At 39.9% G+C, this 17,136-nt stretch overlaps 1 protein-coding gene across 9 annotated transcripts in view; it reads left to right on the top strand.

The window, feature by feature from the left end:
- MACF1 (microtubule actin crosslinking factor 1) overlaps positions 1-17,136 on the top strand; it is a 341,743-nt gene that overhangs the window by 205,232 nt on the left and 119,375 nt on the right. For 7 of the 9 annotated variants that reach the window (XM_055342059.1, XM_055342058.1, XM_055342057.1 and 4 more), the window contains exons 32-38: positions 170-268; positions 1,858-2,010; positions 2,532-2,620; positions 5,419-5,554; positions 9,145-14,598; positions 15,142-15,291; positions 17,120-17,136. The exon at positions 17,120-17,136 is cut by the window's right edge and continues 199 nt beyond it. In XM_055342059.1, coding sequence (XP_055198034.1) covers positions 170-268; positions 1,858-2,010; positions 2,532-2,620; positions 5,419-5,554; positions 9,145-14,598; positions 15,142-15,291; positions 17,120-17,136 — 6,098 coding nt within the window. The remainder of the gene's footprint in view (positions 1-169; positions 269-1,857; positions 2,011-2,531; positions 2,621-5,418; positions 5,555-9,144; positions 14,599-15,141; positions 15,292-17,119) is intronic. The other 2 variants (XM_055342064.1, XM_055342065.1) reach the window with 1 other exon arrangement.

The following is a 17,136-nucleotide window of genomic DNA, read 5'->3' as shown; positions in this document are numbered from 1 at the left end:
AAGGAAAGATTTGTTGTTAGGGCCCTGACACTTTGATTTAGAGCTCATCTTTCTGATGAACATGTGATTTCATGAAAACTTCCTCTTATTTTCAACTATTTAAATATACCTTTCTGGCAGATAATTTATCTAAACTGTTTTTTTTTTTTTTTTTTTTTTTGAACCATAGTTCATGGACTTAAGGACTCGCTATACAGCACTGGTGACCTTAACCACTCAGCATGTAAAATATATCAGTGATGCACTCCGGCGACTGGAGGAGGAAGAGGTGAGGACAGTTGGGTTCTAAATCATTTTGAAAATAGAATTAAAAATCCTGTGTCTCATCTATCAAAATTTAAAGTGCACACACAGCCAATTCTCATTATTCACAGTAGTCCTGTTCTGTGACGTTACTATGCATGCTACATTAGGGAATACTGGAATCTTGCACTTAGTGGGAAATACAGGGTTAGATTCCTGTAAGCCTCTGGTCACACCTTTTAGAGCACAAATAATATATAATCTTGTTTTATGTGTGCTTTTGTGTAAAAACACTTTATTTAATATATACTCTTGATTCAGGCCGAGTGCACTATAACTCACACCTGAAAGAAGTTTATTTAATATACATTTTCTCTGTAAGGCACATCATAGCCTTCATGTGCTTAGGAACACAAGACAACACTTTAGAACTATGCTTGGGTCCCTTTTAAATGGCAAAATCACCAACAAAAATTGTGGGAAAAAATGGCACTAAATAGATTGTGAAAAGGACACTTGTTGAGAGCTGTATCAGAGCTGAAACAAGAAGATAGAGTGTCCCCTTGTTCTATCTCAACTGGGAATGTTGAGTATATCTGAGAATGTGCTTATGGCACAGGTATTGATTTTGAGGTTAAAAATAAAATCTAGTGAGTACACAAATTCACAAATAGGGAATTTGTGAATAATGAGGATTAACTGTCTTATGTCCAACACTTCCACCTCTAAGTATCTTCATTATAGAAATATTGTGTGAAAAAAGGAGATGTGAGCAAAGATCCTTAATAAAGTATAATCTGTTAAAGGGAAATATTGGAAACATTCAAATTCTATGTAATGGAATGCTATGAAACTGTTATAAATAATGTAATAGGTTTATTATATATTGTATTATTATAAGATAAAGTGTTAAGAATTTCATGAGGAAAATACATTTATAATGCTATACTGTATTTCTCGAAAAAAATTGATGTGTAAGTGGAGCTGGGCAATTCAAACCATGCTGTTCAAAGGTCAGCTGTACACTAAATTTCTGTGAAATGAGATTAAAGGGACATATATTACACATTTCAGATTATTTGTATTTGTTATAATGTGTATGTAATCTTTTTGTAATTCTAAAAAACTGTGTCTTTCCAAAGTAAGTTTCTGCATGTTCACCCACTTGTATAAAAGAAATATTGTTGGAAATATTAACTCACATCAATTTTTGTCTATGTGAATTAGCAAAAAACTTCTTTATGTCAATAACTACCTCGTTTAATCTCTGTAGACTTCACTCTCTTTACCTATAAATCTAGGAATCATGAAAATAAGATGTTATATGTAAAGGATTTTTAAAAATCAGTAAATAATTATTGAACATCCTTCATATATTAAAAAAAGTGCTTTTTTAAGGAAAGGTGCCAACTTAGATATGATGAATTTAGCTACTAGTATCACGCAGTTTTACACCTGTGAACAATGCTCTGGCTGGGTAAATTATATTTATCTTGGTTATTTTAGCTTCCTACTGATTTAGGTGACTTTCGTGTCTCTATTTTAGGAAATCAGATGTTAGGTCAGTTTAATAAGACATTGACCAAGATACTGATTTTCTAATTCCTATTTTAGAAAGTTGTTGAAGAGGAAAAACAGGAGCATGTGGAGAAAGTTAAAGAACTTTTGGGCTGGGTGTCTACCCTAGCAAGGAATACACAAAGCAAAGCTATCTCATCCCAGACCAAAGAATCAACAGACATTGAAAAAGCTATTTTAGATCAGCAGGTGAGTAGAAGACCTGTCTGTCTCTTGTTGGGTAGAATAATATATAATAACACATTAGGTGGGAATAAAACAAATCACATATGGGCCACCCAGGAATGATTATCTCAACAAATGTTAACTGCCAGGACTTAAAGAAACTTAAGAAATCATCTTATTTGTACTTCTACCTTCTTAATCAACTTTCATTAGTTCATTGGTATTATTATTATAATCTGAACTGGGCAGCCCGGGTGGCTCAGCGGTTTAGCGCCACCTTCAGCTCAGGGCGTGATCGTGGAGACCTGGGATCACATCCCACGTCGGGCTCCCTGCATGGAGCCTGCTTCTCCCTCTGCCTGTGTCTCTGCCTCTCTCTCTCTCTCTCTGTCATCCATGAATAAAGAAATAAAATATTTAAAAATAATAATAATAATTGAACTAAGATAGGGTTTTCCCTAGGATTTTTTTAAGCATTATTTCAAATAATTTTGATCCTTTAATTTCTTGGGTTCTGAAGCTATACTCTTATTTCTGTCATGTAGGTTCTGGCAGAGGAGCTGACAACCAAGAGGGAACAAGTCTCTGAAGCAATTAAAACTTCCCAGATCTTCTTGGCCAAGCATGGTCATAAGTGAGTATTAGATGAGAGATTATGGCACATCTAGGGGACTGAATCTATCTGACTAAAATTTAGGATTATGGTGAGATTTTTCAGGCTGGAGAGTTCAGAGCTTTAAGAGCCAGATTATGAAAAGCCTTATAGTTCATGAGAAGAGTTAACATTTTACCTTATTGGCTATGGGGAGAAGCCTTATACTTGATTGGATTTTGTTGATGAAGGTTTCTAGGACAGTTTTACAGAGAGTAGATTAACATAGGCCGGAGTGGAGGCCTGAGAGACCAGTAAAGAGGCTGTTGTGATGATACAGGTGAGAAATGATGAAGGTAGAGAAGGGCACAGGTTCAAAAGATACTAAAGATGATGAATTTACAGTGTTAGTGACAAATGAAAATTGTCAACTACAACTTCCAAGTTTCTGGCTTAGGCCCCTGAGTGTATGGTGATACCACTAATCAAGACAGAGAATACAAAAGCAGGTGTGGATTGAGGGAGAAGAAGGTAGCTTTGGTTTTAGATATTATGAATGTGAAGAGCTCAGAGGGCATCAGAGTGGAAATAGCATGTACTAGGAAGTACCTAATACATTAATTTATGCCTTACATAGTTCCACTAAAGTTGTCCAATGGGTAACTGTGTTTGTAAATTTAGGATTAATGAGAGAAATCTAACGTGATGTAGATCTGAGTCATCAGCATAGTAGAAAGAAAGCATGAGTGGATTACCTTACAAGGGTTCAAGGGCTTCCTGGTTGGTGCTCCTCAGCCTGTAAAGGAAGTTTTACACAAGCATGGGGAAAACTATGAGTGATACCTTAGAACCCAAGAGAGAACAGAATTCGAGAAAAAAGAAAGTGGTCAAAAGTCAAGAAAGATTGAGACTTGAGAAGTTTCTGAATTGGGCAAGTTGGAAGTTTTTGGTGATTGGTATAAAGTTAGGGCATGATGTCAGATTGAGTTTGGTCTGGAGTAGGGAGCACAGGAGGGGAAGAAGGTAGTGATGGGAAAAAGAGACTACTCTTTCAAGAAGCCTGGCCATAGGAAAGGACAAATAATACAGTATACAATGAAAGTAGAATATATAATCAAGAAAGACTTGTTTTGGGGCTCCTTAACTAACTCAGTTAATCATCTGACTCTTGATCTCAACTGAGGTCTTGATCTCAGGATTAAGTTCAAGCCCCTCATTGGGCTCTGCAAGGGTGTAGAATCCTCTTTAAAAAAAAAAAAAAATGACTTGTTTTCTTAAAAGATCAGAGATACGTAGCTGTGTTTATGGCCTGGATCTCAAGGACCAAAAGGGAGAAAGAGATTGAAGTAATCCAAAAGAGGTTCTGGAACATGCAGGAAAGGATAAAATTCATTAATGAGTGGAAAGTACAACCCTAGACTAGAGCTGAGACAACTTTCCCTCTGAGGTTTGAGGAAAAGGAAATTAGGAAAGGTGTGGATGGAGGTATATATGCCAGAAGTAAAGACAAAAGGTGAGAGAATTCACGCACAGTGGTCTGTCTGCATTTTCTCCTTGAAACAGGCAGAGTGGTTATTTGCTGTGAGTTAGGGGAGCTGAGGTCAAGGGAATTAGGATTGCCTGGGGCCTCTGAGAGGGTTGTCAAGAAGCTCTGAGATCTAGTAGAGTCTGGGAACCAGTAGGATCTCCTCCACAGGGACCCCCAGCACACACATACAATGTGCTTCCCCTGTAGGCAGGATAGAGAAGTCCAGTGGTTCAACTGATCTGGGCAGGAGTTTCATAAGTTAGCAAGGATAGAGTTCAAGGATAATAGCAGGGACCTGATTGTGCTGATGGACTGTGGGGTTTGAACTCCAAAAAGAAGATGTGAATATCATAGAGAGGACTGATAGATTAAGAAAAAATGGGGAGTGGAGGTAAGGAAGGTTTTGGAAATCTCAGTAAATTGATGGATAGTTGTAATATGTATCATAGGATTCATTCTCAGAAACAGTATTGAATGAGATAAAGAAGTCATTAAAAAAAAAAAAGCCATGAAATTCACCAGATTCAAGATCATGGTCACCTCTAGGGAGAAGGGTAAAAGAATGGGGTTGGTGACACATGTACATTGGACTTTGGATATATCTGTAATATCTTATTTCTATGGAAAAGATCTAAAATTGGGGCACTTGGTTGGCTCAGTTGGTTGAGAGTCCAACTCTTGGTTTTGGCTCAGGGTCATCAGACAGAGCCCTGCATCAGGGTCCATGCTTAGTAGTGGGTCTGGTCTGCTTGAGATTCTCCCTCTCCCTCTGCCCACCCCCCTGCTCTCTCTCAAATAAGTAAATCTTTTTTAAAATAAAAAGATCTAAAGCAAATCTGGTATAATGTCAAAATTTAGTAAAACTGGATAGTTGAGTAGTAGGTAAATAAGACTTCATTTATTTTCTCTTTTGTTTGTTTAAAATATTTTATTTTGAAATGAGAAACGGCATAAGAGTAAAGAAAGACAACTGGAAAGTTAGGGTTATAATCAGAAGTTATTATCAGATAGTAGATTCTTGAAGCTTAAAAGTTTAGAATTAGAATAATTTTAGATGATGGCAAGATCTGAGTTTGCTATGTGTGGATTCAATTAAAGTGGAGTATAGGCTCTTTGGATTGGAGACATCACCAAGAATCATGACTTGATTTGAGATAAATAGGAATATGAGCCAGATGAATATGGAAGAGTGATCAGATCATCCATAGTTAACAGTGACAAAGAAGAATACCATCCAAGGTGGAGAAGTCATGATTTTGAAGCAAAAGATAAAAATTTCTCTCTGAAAGAGCTTCAATGCTTCATCTTCCAGGCTCTCAGAAAAAGAGAAGGAACAAATATCTGAGCAATTGAATGCCCTGAATAAGACTTACCATGACCTTTGTGATGGTTCAGCAAACCAGCTTCAGCAACTTCAGAGCCAGTTGGCCCAGCAGACAGAACAAAAGGTACTTTTACTTTCTTTCTCCAAATGGGAAGGGTACCTTTTGAATGGTATGAAAGCAGCTTTGCTGTTTGAGAATCGTGTTCACTAGCTTTCCATGACCAATGTGACTTAATTTTTAACCTCACCATAGCAGCCATTTGTCTTGTGTTTCTTTACTGGGGTTCCATGATGTATTGGTCAGTCAAGAATACTAGAAGGCACTCATGACCAACGCTGTAGATCCTGGTTCACCGTTTCTGTTGTCTGCCATTTTGTGGCAGACCACAGTTGAGAACATAAATCCTATATTATATGTGATCACAGGGCAGTGGGATTATTCCTTGTTGGCATTGTCTCCCAGAAGTTGATAGCCAGGAGTTCTGAATATTGGGAAGAAAAAGGCATGTCCTCTCCCCCCATACTTTTTTCATATCTACTAAATAAATGAGAAATGTTCATTTTCCAAGCAAACTGGTAGATTAGCTGCACTGACTGAGACGCTGGTTCCCCTTACCCATAGTCATCCCATCATGTGACTTCTTTACCAGTTCCCACTCATATTCACTTCCTGGACCATATGAAATTGTCAAATTCCTCCTGGTTGTCCTGAGTTCTTCCTGGATACTTGTGTGTATATGTAAACTTACCATATTATATACATGTGTCTCTGGGATATATATGTGTGTTTGCCTGCTTATTTCCTATGTTGTGAAGCAATGGCCATCCTGTGTGGGGCAGGTCAAAATTTAATGTCTTGTGGTTAATCAGATTTGGTCTAGATGATGCTCAAAATGATATTCTCACAAAATATGCTTTGACTGTGGTCCTTGGATATGAAATTGGTACATCGGGAGCTAGAGTTGTAAAGACCACAAGACAGAACCAGCCATGATTTATTTGAGAGTAGATTTCCAAAAAGAACGTGCTGATTTAGCATTCTCTGTGTCAGGTGGCCCACTTCTTAGTGGCTTATTGCTTCACCATATAAGGGAGTATGTGAAAAGTTTTAACAATTGCTTGCTGAGAACACCCAGTTCTCATTTTGAAAGGTTAAAAAGGGGGAGAAAACAAAAGGAAAGACAAGCTGCTGAGCACCACTACATTGAGCATGATGTGTCCCCGTTACTGTTTGTGCGTTTCATGTGAAGTATTGTTCCAATTAACTGACATCCTTGCTTACAAGTTTCACTAACCCTTTGGAGTTTAAGCACAAATGCACAAAAGGGAAAAGAGGACGACCTGTTTGGGGTTCTTTTTTGCAAAAAAAAAAAAACAAAAACAAAAACAAAAAAAAAACAAAAAACAGTCGCATGCTGGACGCTAACCCCAAGCTTACACTGTGTGTGCGATGCGGCTGAGCTGCTCCGTAAGGCTCTCTCTCTGTCTGCCCGAGGCGTGCTGCGACTCTGGTAAGTAGAAGCCTTTTACGTTTCCCTTCCTACTCCCCTCTGTCTTGCTGTGCTTGTTTAGGTCAGAATCCCCATGTTTGGTGGGACTGAACTGGATTTCTCTGGATTACTTCCCAGCTCAGTGCTTCTTGCCTGTCCTTCAATTAAGAGAATATTGGAAGGAACAGCTTGTAGTCTTTTCTCTGTCTAGCAATGGGCTGGACTCCAGGTCTGTCTTCAATATCAGCATCTCTGGGACTCTAGGAATCTCATAGAAGAAATTAAAAGTTCTCAAAAGAGTCTTTTTCCTTTGTCATCTTATCTGCTTCTGAACAGTCTTGTCCTGGATTTTGTTAAATAAAGGGATTATTCATGTATCTCAAAGTGTCATATGCCAGTACGATTTTCCCTTCAGTCTCAGTAGAACTGATACCTGGTAGGTTCTTAGAACTTGATAGGTTTTTAGTACAAGTTGAACTACTTTCTAGGTCAGAACACAGAAGGGGAATGGGGAACAACACATAATATTTTAAGTAGTGTGCAAAATTCTGTTGTTCCATTATTTAAACAAATATAGTGAGAAAGGGGATGTGAACCAAACGTGTCCTCTCATTTGCTCTGAATTCTTTGTCTCTTAGAGCATGTGACTAACTGAATTTGAAATCCTTGGTGCATGTCTTTAAAATTGAGGATTTTAAGGATTTCCTTACTATTTACCAATTTATTTATTAATTCAGCAAATGTTTATTGAACTGCCGCAACTGTTACTAGGCACTGAATGGGTGAAGTACCTGCTTTTGCAGAGCTTACTCTCACTGAGACAGAATAAAATGCATTATTTAGGAGGCAGGGAAGTGATTGGCAGTTGCTTCAACAACATCCTCCATGGATAAGCTCAAGAAATAAATAAGGATCAGAAAGTAATACTGACTCAAGAGGGACAAACAAAATCATTTATAGAAAATAAGGATAATGAACATGAACAAGGAGGGGTAGAAAGTTGACAATAATAGAAGTATTTTAAATGGCAAAACTCTTGAATGATTTAATTTCAGAATACCATCATTCTGTGATTAAAGGCTTTAAAAAAGGAATTCTTTTAGGAGCTCTTTTTAGGGTTTTTTTTTGCAAGGGTCACTTCGGCGATGTGTAAGATTTGCCTTATTTCCTAGACTTAGGACATTATAACTCCTGTGTATCATGCAGCTCAACTGTATCATCTATCCTTCATGCTCTTCTGAATGTGATGGTGGAGGCAGTAGTAATAGCACAAGACTTAGATTCAGAACTTGATTTGATTCTGAACTCACTTGTATTGTGATCTTGGACAAGTTATCTAATAACCTTGCAGTGCCTCATTTTCTTATCTGCAAACTAAAGATTAAAATAATTGCTTTCATAGGATTGTTGTGAGGATTAAATATCTGCCTTCAGTAAATTTATTAAGTGCCCAAAAAACAGTATCTGGAAGCATGGTACTTGTAACTGCCCAAGATAGCCTGGACCAGAAGAAAAGTTGCTAGTGGTTCCAGATGCAAAGGTCCCCAGTCTGTTCCTTCCTTGACTTGCTACTTCCAGTTCCCAGAACTAATTTAACTCAGGGTCATTGCCTTGGGAGGTGCTAGCAATGGCCACCAACTATGACTGCCCCAATTGTAAAGCAGCTGCTGGAGTACTACACATTAGGCTGTTTACAGAGATGCACACCTGTTGTATGGCTACTGGCCTGCTTGAATCTTTCTTCTAATCCTGTGGCCTAGTCCTGCCAAACTCATTATTAGCAGGGAAGTACTATTTCAAGAGTCTTCTGCGTGGGTTGCAACATTGAGAAGTTGTTATATAGAGTTGACTTCTCACTTCTGGGGAACTGGTGTATTTCTAGAGGAACCTTTGTGTGGTGAGTCTTAGAAGTAGTTGATCTTTCACTTTCACTGCTTGCTACTTTGTAGAGCTTGTCACTCAGATATACTTTATGCTACCATCAGTCAAGTAATCTGTGATTTTCTGGCCATGTTCAACATTCTGTGGTTTTGACAAATTCTGTTTTAGTATTAATGCGGTCAGGCTTTAGAGTGTTTCCTACACATTGGGGCTTATCCCAGGCTGGGTTCTTCTTGTGGTCAGAATTTGATAAACTGTTGTTCTTTAAATGAATCCTTTAAGCAGTTGGGCTTCTCTGATTCAGTTTTCTTTTTCTTTTCTTTTCTTTTTTTTTTTTTTTTAGGGTTGCAGAGCAATTGCTGGGGTGATTGACCTAGGCACAGTGGAGATATTTCCCATCTTCAAAGCCATGCAAAAGGGCCTCATTGACCAAGACACAGGCCTTGTGCTCCTGGAATCCCAGGTTATCATGTCTGGCCTCATTGCCCCTGAGACCAGTGAGAAGCTCTCTCTGGAGGAGGGTCTAGCCAGAAACCTCATTAATCCCCCGATGTACCAGCAGTTCCAAGAGCTACAGGATGTACTGTCCTTAATAAGCAGGCTTACTGAGAGCAAAGGCCTTCTTTCTGTGGTGGAAGCAATTGAGAAGAAAATAATCAGTGAGAGAGTTGGGCTGAAAGTTTTAGAAGCTCACCTGGCAGCTGGAGGTTTCCATCTCTCCCCTAATAAGAGCTGCATTAACCTAGAGGAGGCTTTTCACCAAGGCCTCATCTCTGCAAGACTTCACTCAGTGTTAGAGTCTTCCCTGAAATCATCCAAGAATTTGATAGACCCCAACACAGCTGAGAAAGTCAGTTTGCTGGATCTGATGCAGAGATGTATTGTTCACCAGGACTCAGGGTTGAAAATGCTGCCTGTCAAGCAATTGGCAGGGGGAATGGTGAGCTTGAAATCAGGCCGGAAGGTTAGCATCTTCCGTGCAGTTCAGGAAGGCCTAATAGATAGGCAGGTCACTGTCCGGCTGCTGGAAGCTCAGCTTTTTGCTGGTGGCATAGTAGATCCAAGAACAGGACACAGACTTACCGTGGAAGAGGCTGTAAGACATAATTTGATTGACCAAGACATGGCCTGTGCTCTTCTCATAAGGCAGCTTCAGACAGGAGGCATCATAGACACGGTCACTGGGCATAGGCTGACCATAGATGAAGCCGTGAACAATGATCTAGTAGCTGCTAAGATTGCCCTTGTGATTCTGGAGTCCCTTTGGTCGTTCATGGGGTTGCTGTGGCCTGAATCTGGAGAGATCCTCCCAATCACAGATGCCTTGGAACAAGGTCTTGTGTCTACTGAACTAGCTCATAAAATCCTTAGTGGCCGACAGCATATTAAAGCTCTATTTCTACCAGCAAGCACAGAGGTTTGGTCCTGGAAAAAAGTAGTAGAAGATGGTATGTTGGACAAAGATCTTGTTGATAACTTAAGATCAGTTTGCATACCTGATGTGATGCCCCACATGCAATTAGCAGATTCTTCAGAATGGAGCAAATTGAACATTAATCCTGGAGCAGTAGGTCTGCCACGCAGCCAGAGCCAGACAGAGGGCATGGTAAGCCCGAGTGAAAAGCTGTTGTTTCAGCTGATGACTCACAGTTATATCAATGTGAGGGATGGACAGAGGCTGCTCCTGTTAGACAACAAACTGATAGAGACACTGACAGCAAGAGATGAACATCAGGCAGGTCCTCCAGAAATGTTTGAAGTTGGACATCAGAGACTAGAAACTCCTGAGGGATTACAAGAATCGGTAAATGTCAAAACCACAGAAACTTTCTGTGATGGGCTGAGTAGGCAGCCACGTGAGTTCCAGGCTTCCTTTCAGAATGAAGAATATCCTAATCAGGCAGATTGTGCTGAAGCAAAGGGCAAAACAACCACTGTAGAAATTGAAGCTTCCCCAATAGAGAACTTTCAAAGAGACCTATTTGTGGGGGAACAAAAAGTGAGAAATCCAAATGTTGGTACTTTGATGGTCTTAGATAAAGGCAAATCAGAGTTAAAAAGACAATTGCTAGATACCAAAAAGGAAGAACTAATAGGAATGTCTACCAGAGAAAATGTTAGCAGGAGATTTCTCCATATAGTACCCACTGAGGAAGCTGAAGATGTGACCTTGGCGGCAGGCAGAGATCCTTTTTCTGTTGAGAAACTGAATGAAGAATGGCAGACTCCCGGAAAGACTTCCTTTCTGTGTCGGACAGAACAAGCAAACACACTTGACATTGAAATTCCAGGTGAAAGTGATAGGCCACTCCTAAAACCCCAAAGCAAAAAGTCACAATTTCAGGGAAAGAAAATGCTAAATTTAGAATCAAAACTAGAGTCTGAAAATAACATGAATATTCCTACTCTAGACAAAAAGAAAAACTTAAGTAAAACATTTTCGGGTAGAGATGACCATAAACAAAATCCAGAAGGACATGACATTGTAGGTGGTAGTATGATGACATTAGAAAAGACAGATGCAGAAGATAATGGTCATGAACCCTCTCTGTTATGCAGTTATCCTTCAGAAATGCTCCAGGAAGCTACCTTAAATACATTATCTGCACAATTACTAGATAGTGGTATCATTCACGAAAAAACAGGTCAGAAGCTCTTACTAAATGAAGCAATAGCCCGAGGTATCGTGCCCAGTCACACTGCTGTGAAACTTATGGGAAAACTGAACATGTTTCGGGGCTTTTTTGACTCTCAGACCTGCGAGTCTCTGACCACTGAAGAAGTCATTGATGAAGGTCTGATGGATGAGAAACTGTTACATAATGTCCTCATGGCAGAGAAAGGTATTAGTGGAGTCTTAGACCCCCGTACCCGCACACTCTGCTCTGTGAAGGAAGCAGTTGCATTTGGACTTCTTGACACACAAACAGCCTCCAGAATTTTAGAGGGGCAGGTGGTGACTGGTGGAATTGTTGACCTGAAACGAGGCAAAAAGGTTTCGGTGACTTTGGCCTCAAATCTTGGCTTGGTGGACATTGCTGACCAGACAGAGCTTATAAATCTGGAGAAAGCTTCCAAAGGCAGAGATGCTGAGAAAGCAGTGAGGGAGAGATTTATTAGCTTACAAATGGAGATAACTGGAATTATGGACCCTGAGAGCAAAGCTCTTTTAACAATCATGCAGTCCATTGACAGAGGACTTCTGGAGAGAGAGGAGGCTATTCGGTTGTTGACAAAGCAGGTGGTAGATGGAGGTATCATTCACCATATATCTGGGATGAGACTTTCTGTTGATAATGCCTTTGAACATGGCATCATTGATGAAGATTTAGCTAAGCAACTCAAAAAAGCTGAGAACTTAAGCGTCTGTCAGTTTTTTCATCCTGAAACGAAGGAAACTGTTTCCCTTCTGGAAGCCATAAAATTAGATCTTGTTACCCCAGACTTGAAAAGAGAAATCCAAGAAATTCAGGCTTTGACTGGAAGCTTTGTGGATCTCATTTCTAGCCAGAGATTGACCTTGGCAGAAGCTGAAAAAGAAGGACTGTTAAGTAATAAAGCAATATTGTCTTCAGGAATGGTGCATGGGATTGTAGATCCTGAGAATTGCAGAATAGTTCCTTATTCAGAATTAGTAAAGAAATGTAAGATTGATATTGAATCTGGTCAGAGATATCTAGAAGTAATTCCCTTCTCAGGCATTAAAGATGAGGCTAGTGACAAAGTGCTAACACTGTCTCAAGCAACTCAGCTTGGAAAAGTGGACTTTTTATCTACACTGAAGGTTCTGGAAGCTCAGGCAAATACTGGGGGAATCATAGATACTGCCACAGGGAAAAGACTGACTTTAGCATCAGCTTTGGAAAAGGAATTAGTAGATGAAAACATGGTCAGAATTATTGCGTCTCGTCAGGTAGTAAATGGAGGAATTGTTGACATATTTAATGATCAGAGAGTGACTCTAAAGGAAGCTGTTGAGAAAAGACTTATTAGTCCTGAGCTGGCAACTATGATCCAGATAGGTACTTTAGAGTCCTGTGATCACAGGGCTCAGATTGAAAAGCAAGATGGAATTGAAGTATGTGAAATAGAAAAGGAATTTCTAAGAAAGGAAATGTTAATTGATTGTAATCAGACTGCTGGAATGAATAATGGTAAAGGAGCAAGTGAGAAATTATTTCAGATTGGAAGTCAGTCTGCACAAGGAAAGGTTAAAACAAGAGTTTCTGACAGGGGGCAGGCCAAAAAGAGCAGAGGTATTTCATTAAAGGAATTAGAATGCAAGGCTCAAGATAAAAGGAGAGCTTCTCCAGATGCTGAAGAATCTGTCAGTATCATAATTCCTGGTCATCATAAAGGTACACCGTTGGGCCAAGGTTTGGTGACACTCTCTCACTCGGAAGTTTGTAATTTTAAACTCAAAGAGATGGCTAGTGATGACATGGAAAAAAACACAAATGAAGAGCAGGAAAACATGGGGGCCCACAGAGAAATTACTTCTCATATGAAACATTCTATATCAGGTCCAGTTCCTAAAGAAATAGGAGAAAACCAGGAAAGAATTATTTCAGAAGTACAAGAATCAGATTATGAAACTTCAGGCAAATTGCCGAGTGAGCAGGTTATGCAGAAACCAGTGAATACCAGCAAGAAAAGTAAGAGGGGGAAGAGGGAGATGATAATAGAAGAAAGTGTCAAAACATGCAAACCAATTCTTTCTGAAGAAAAGTTGAATCAAGAAACCACCATTAGAGCTGACCAGGGATCCAATGTAGAGAGTCCACCTGTGGAAATAACCATAAATGAAAAAGGAGAAGAAGCTGGTAGAAAGCTGGGATTTTCTATTATTTGTAAAACTGAAAACTCTTCCCCAATGATACCCAAAGGGATTTCTGTAAATCAGGATGCTTTAACATTCTCCAAATCTTATCAGGTCAGTGAAGGAGAAGCAAAAAATCTAAGCCTCTCCTTACCCTTAAAACAAGAAGAAAATTTATCCCAAATTATTGGTGGGGCCCAGAGTGAACCATCCTCTTCTACGATCCCAAGACCTGAAGGATTACATTACCAGGAATCAGTTAGAAAGGCTCAAGTTGCAGGCAGATCCCACATTTCTGAAACAAACAAGCCTTTCCAAGGAACCATCAGACTGGAGACCAACTCTTTTCAAGATTCTTGTGTTACTTTTAAGACCAAAGAAACCAAAGATCTGATTTGCTCCTCTGATGGATGTAAAGAAAGGTCATACCAGGAGCTACCTTTTGACTCAACAAGAACTCTTAAGTTAGAAGAAACTACAGTTTCTACAGTAGACTCAAAAGAAATCAATTATCTGGAATTCTCAGACAGAAAGGACTTTCATCATCAGGACAACAGAAGTGATAGTGAAATTTGTGGAGTTCTTGCATCTAACATAGTAACAACTCAGGAAATGACGGGAGAGAAATTTCTAGAAAGGTCAAACTCTACAGTTATAGGTGTAGAAGCAGCATCTTTTGAAGGCATAGCAGCTCAGGGTGTTCCCAGAGTCTTAGTGTCCCTTCTTCCAGAGAAACTGTTCAAAGATGTGTCTCAAAAAGAGAGTTCAGGGCAACAAGATGCCACCATTAGTCCCACTATTCCAGAGACCAGTGATGAAAAGCCAGTACCACACATACACCCTACATTGAAGATGGCTGAGAAGACACCACTGGAAAAGCTCAGAGAAAGCCCTGGTGGTGAACAGACTCCCTTCATGACTACAGCTGGGGGAAGGGGAAATGAAGGTGTAAACCTAGAGCCCTCCAGAACAACTAAAGTAAGTTTCCCATTTGGCGTGTTTGTATACATATTTTTTAAGATCTAACTAGTTTAATGCTAAAACTCTTGACTGGATATTGAGTTTACAGTATGTACAATTGTGTGCATACACACAGTTTCGGGAGACTAGAGGGTTCTCTAAGGTATAACTTAGTTTACTACCATCTGTTTGTTACACTGTTGTTAGAAAATTAGGAAGAATGTCTTTCTGAAACGTGCAAGGTTTTTAAATTAGAAAACAGCATTGGAGCTAGTATGAACTACCAGAGTGATGCTACCTGTGGTTGGAATAGCTTTTGGAAGTTTTGCTAAAATGATGCTTATGGATTGGTAATTATGAGCCTCTCCAGGAAAGTTAACAAAATCACTTTTTTTTTTTTGGACTATTGATTTGGGACAACATAGACACAGTAACATGTTTCATTTCATTCCACCTGTGTGTAGTAAAAATTTCTATTTGTCAATAAGACCTGGCCTACTTTTAAAGGCAGAATTAAAGGAGAATGTCTAATCTGAATGAGTTTTCTTTTTGATTCCACAGAATGTATTTAACCGGCAACTCTGTCTAGAACATGATGAGAAGCTGGTATCCTACCTCTCTCTATTACGAGACATCGAAATGAGGACCAAACAGATTCAACCTCTTGACCGAAACTTGGCAGAGCTACAGGATCTGCTGTGTCAGGGCAAGGTGGGTTCCCAGAGACTTCCTGCAGGCCCACCAGCTTGGAGGAAACAGAGACTATTTAAGGAAGAAAAACATGTTCAGGGGCATCTGGGTGGCGCAGTTAGTTAAGCCATCTGACTCTTGATCTCAGCTCAGGTCTTGATCTTGAGGTTGTGAGTTCAAGCCCCATGTTGGGATATACCCTGGACATGGAGCCTACTTAAAAAAAGAAAAATTATTAAAAAGAAAAAAAGAAAGAAAGGAAATACCACCATTTAAAGGACAAAAAAAAGAAATATAATTGAAAAACTAGAAATCTCTGAAGAACATCAGGACACACTGGTGTCACCAAAACCAAAGCAGAAGAGACTCAAGGGGGAAGTTAACAGCAGGAGTAAATCCAATTGGGAGACTGAGTGAGGGCTGAAAGGGGGATTTAGTGCCGAGAGTCAGTGGTAACCTTAATAAGAACAGTTTCAGTGGAATTGTAGGTTATAAACACAGTTGCAGTGAAAATGAATGGGAGGTTGGAAGATCGGAGCAATGAATGTAAATCATTCTTTCCAGAAGCTTGGTGGTGCAGGCGAGGAGAGAGGTAGGATACTAGCTGGAGGAGATGCATTCATTGAAAGAGGAATATTTTCAGTGGATTTTGGGGCCAATAAGGAGGAACCAATAGAAAAGGAGAACTTGAAGTTTGGGGAGAGAAGAAATGATAATGGATGGCATGAGGTTCCCAAGGACATAAAATCAGACAGCTTGAGGGGGAGGAAGAGGAGCCCTTTCCGTCAACCGAGATTAAGACTTGTCACCAGATTGGAGTCACAATGAGAACAGCCTGTAGAAGTTAAGTAGTCTCTCAATATCCAATACCCTACGGCCTTGGGTAGGGCGGCTCAAGGGCAGGTGAGGATGATGCCCAGAACCGCCATAGCATATTTCTGGCTTCTTTGCCGAGGATCAGAATATCATAGACTGGTTGAGTGGGAAGGCTGAGTTGGGATATTTTTATATTTTTTGGTTCTGCCCCCTTGGAATTTGGAGTAGAAGAGTTCTTTTTTTTTTTTTTTGAATGTTTTATTTGTTTATTTGAGAGTGAGAGTACACACGGGGGGTGGGGCTGGGGGACAGAGCAGGAGAGAGAAAGAGAGCAGATAGGGAAGCCAATGTAGGGCTCGATCCCTGGACCCTGAAATCATGACCTGAGCCGAAGTCAGCCACGCTTAACTGACTGAACCACCCAAGTGTCCCAGAAGAGTCGTTCTTTTGTTTGACTTGTTTTGTGTCATATTGGATATGGCATAATGACACTCTTAAAGAGGCAGCAGGTTGTAGTGGAAAGTGCACTAGATTGAATCAGGAAACCTGAATCCCAGTCCTGGCTCCACTGCTGAAGTGGGTGACCTCAGACTAAAATAAAATAAAATTAAAAATAACATTTTCGAATGCTGAGGCATCTCTTCTGTAAATCTTGAATAATATCTATTCTGCCTACCTCAAGAATTAGTGATGGTAAGAACCAAACAAACAATCGAACGTACATAAAAACATAAGTTGAAAAGCAGCTGTAGGCATGGGGTGATAGAATATTGTTTGCAGCTGATTCCTTTATTTCTTTACTTATTTATTTATTCATGAGAGACACAGAAAGAGGCAGAGACACAGGCAGAGGGAGAAGCAGGCTCCATGCAGGGAGCCCGACATGGGACTCGATCCTGCGTCTCCAGGATCACGCCCTGGGCTGCAGGTGGCACTAAACCGCTGCGCCACCGGGGCTGCGCATTGCAGCTGATTCCTAACTAGCAAGAGTTCTGATCTTGACTTTGAAGGTAACTCCACTTTATCTTCTCAGGTATTAGACAGGGAGCT

The sequence above is a fragment of the Nyctereutes procyonoides genome, unplaced genomic scaffold (genome assembly GCF_905146905.1).
Source record: "Nyctereutes procyonoides isolate TBG_1078 unplaced genomic scaffold, NYPRO_anot_genome, whole genome shotgun sequence".
In the NCBI taxonomy this organism is placed as follows: Eukaryota; Metazoa; Chordata; class Mammalia; order Carnivora; family Canidae; genus Nyctereutes; species Nyctereutes procyonoides.
The sequence above is the reverse complement of the archived record's forward strand: the minus strand, read 5'-3'. Positions and strand labels throughout refer to the sequence as shown.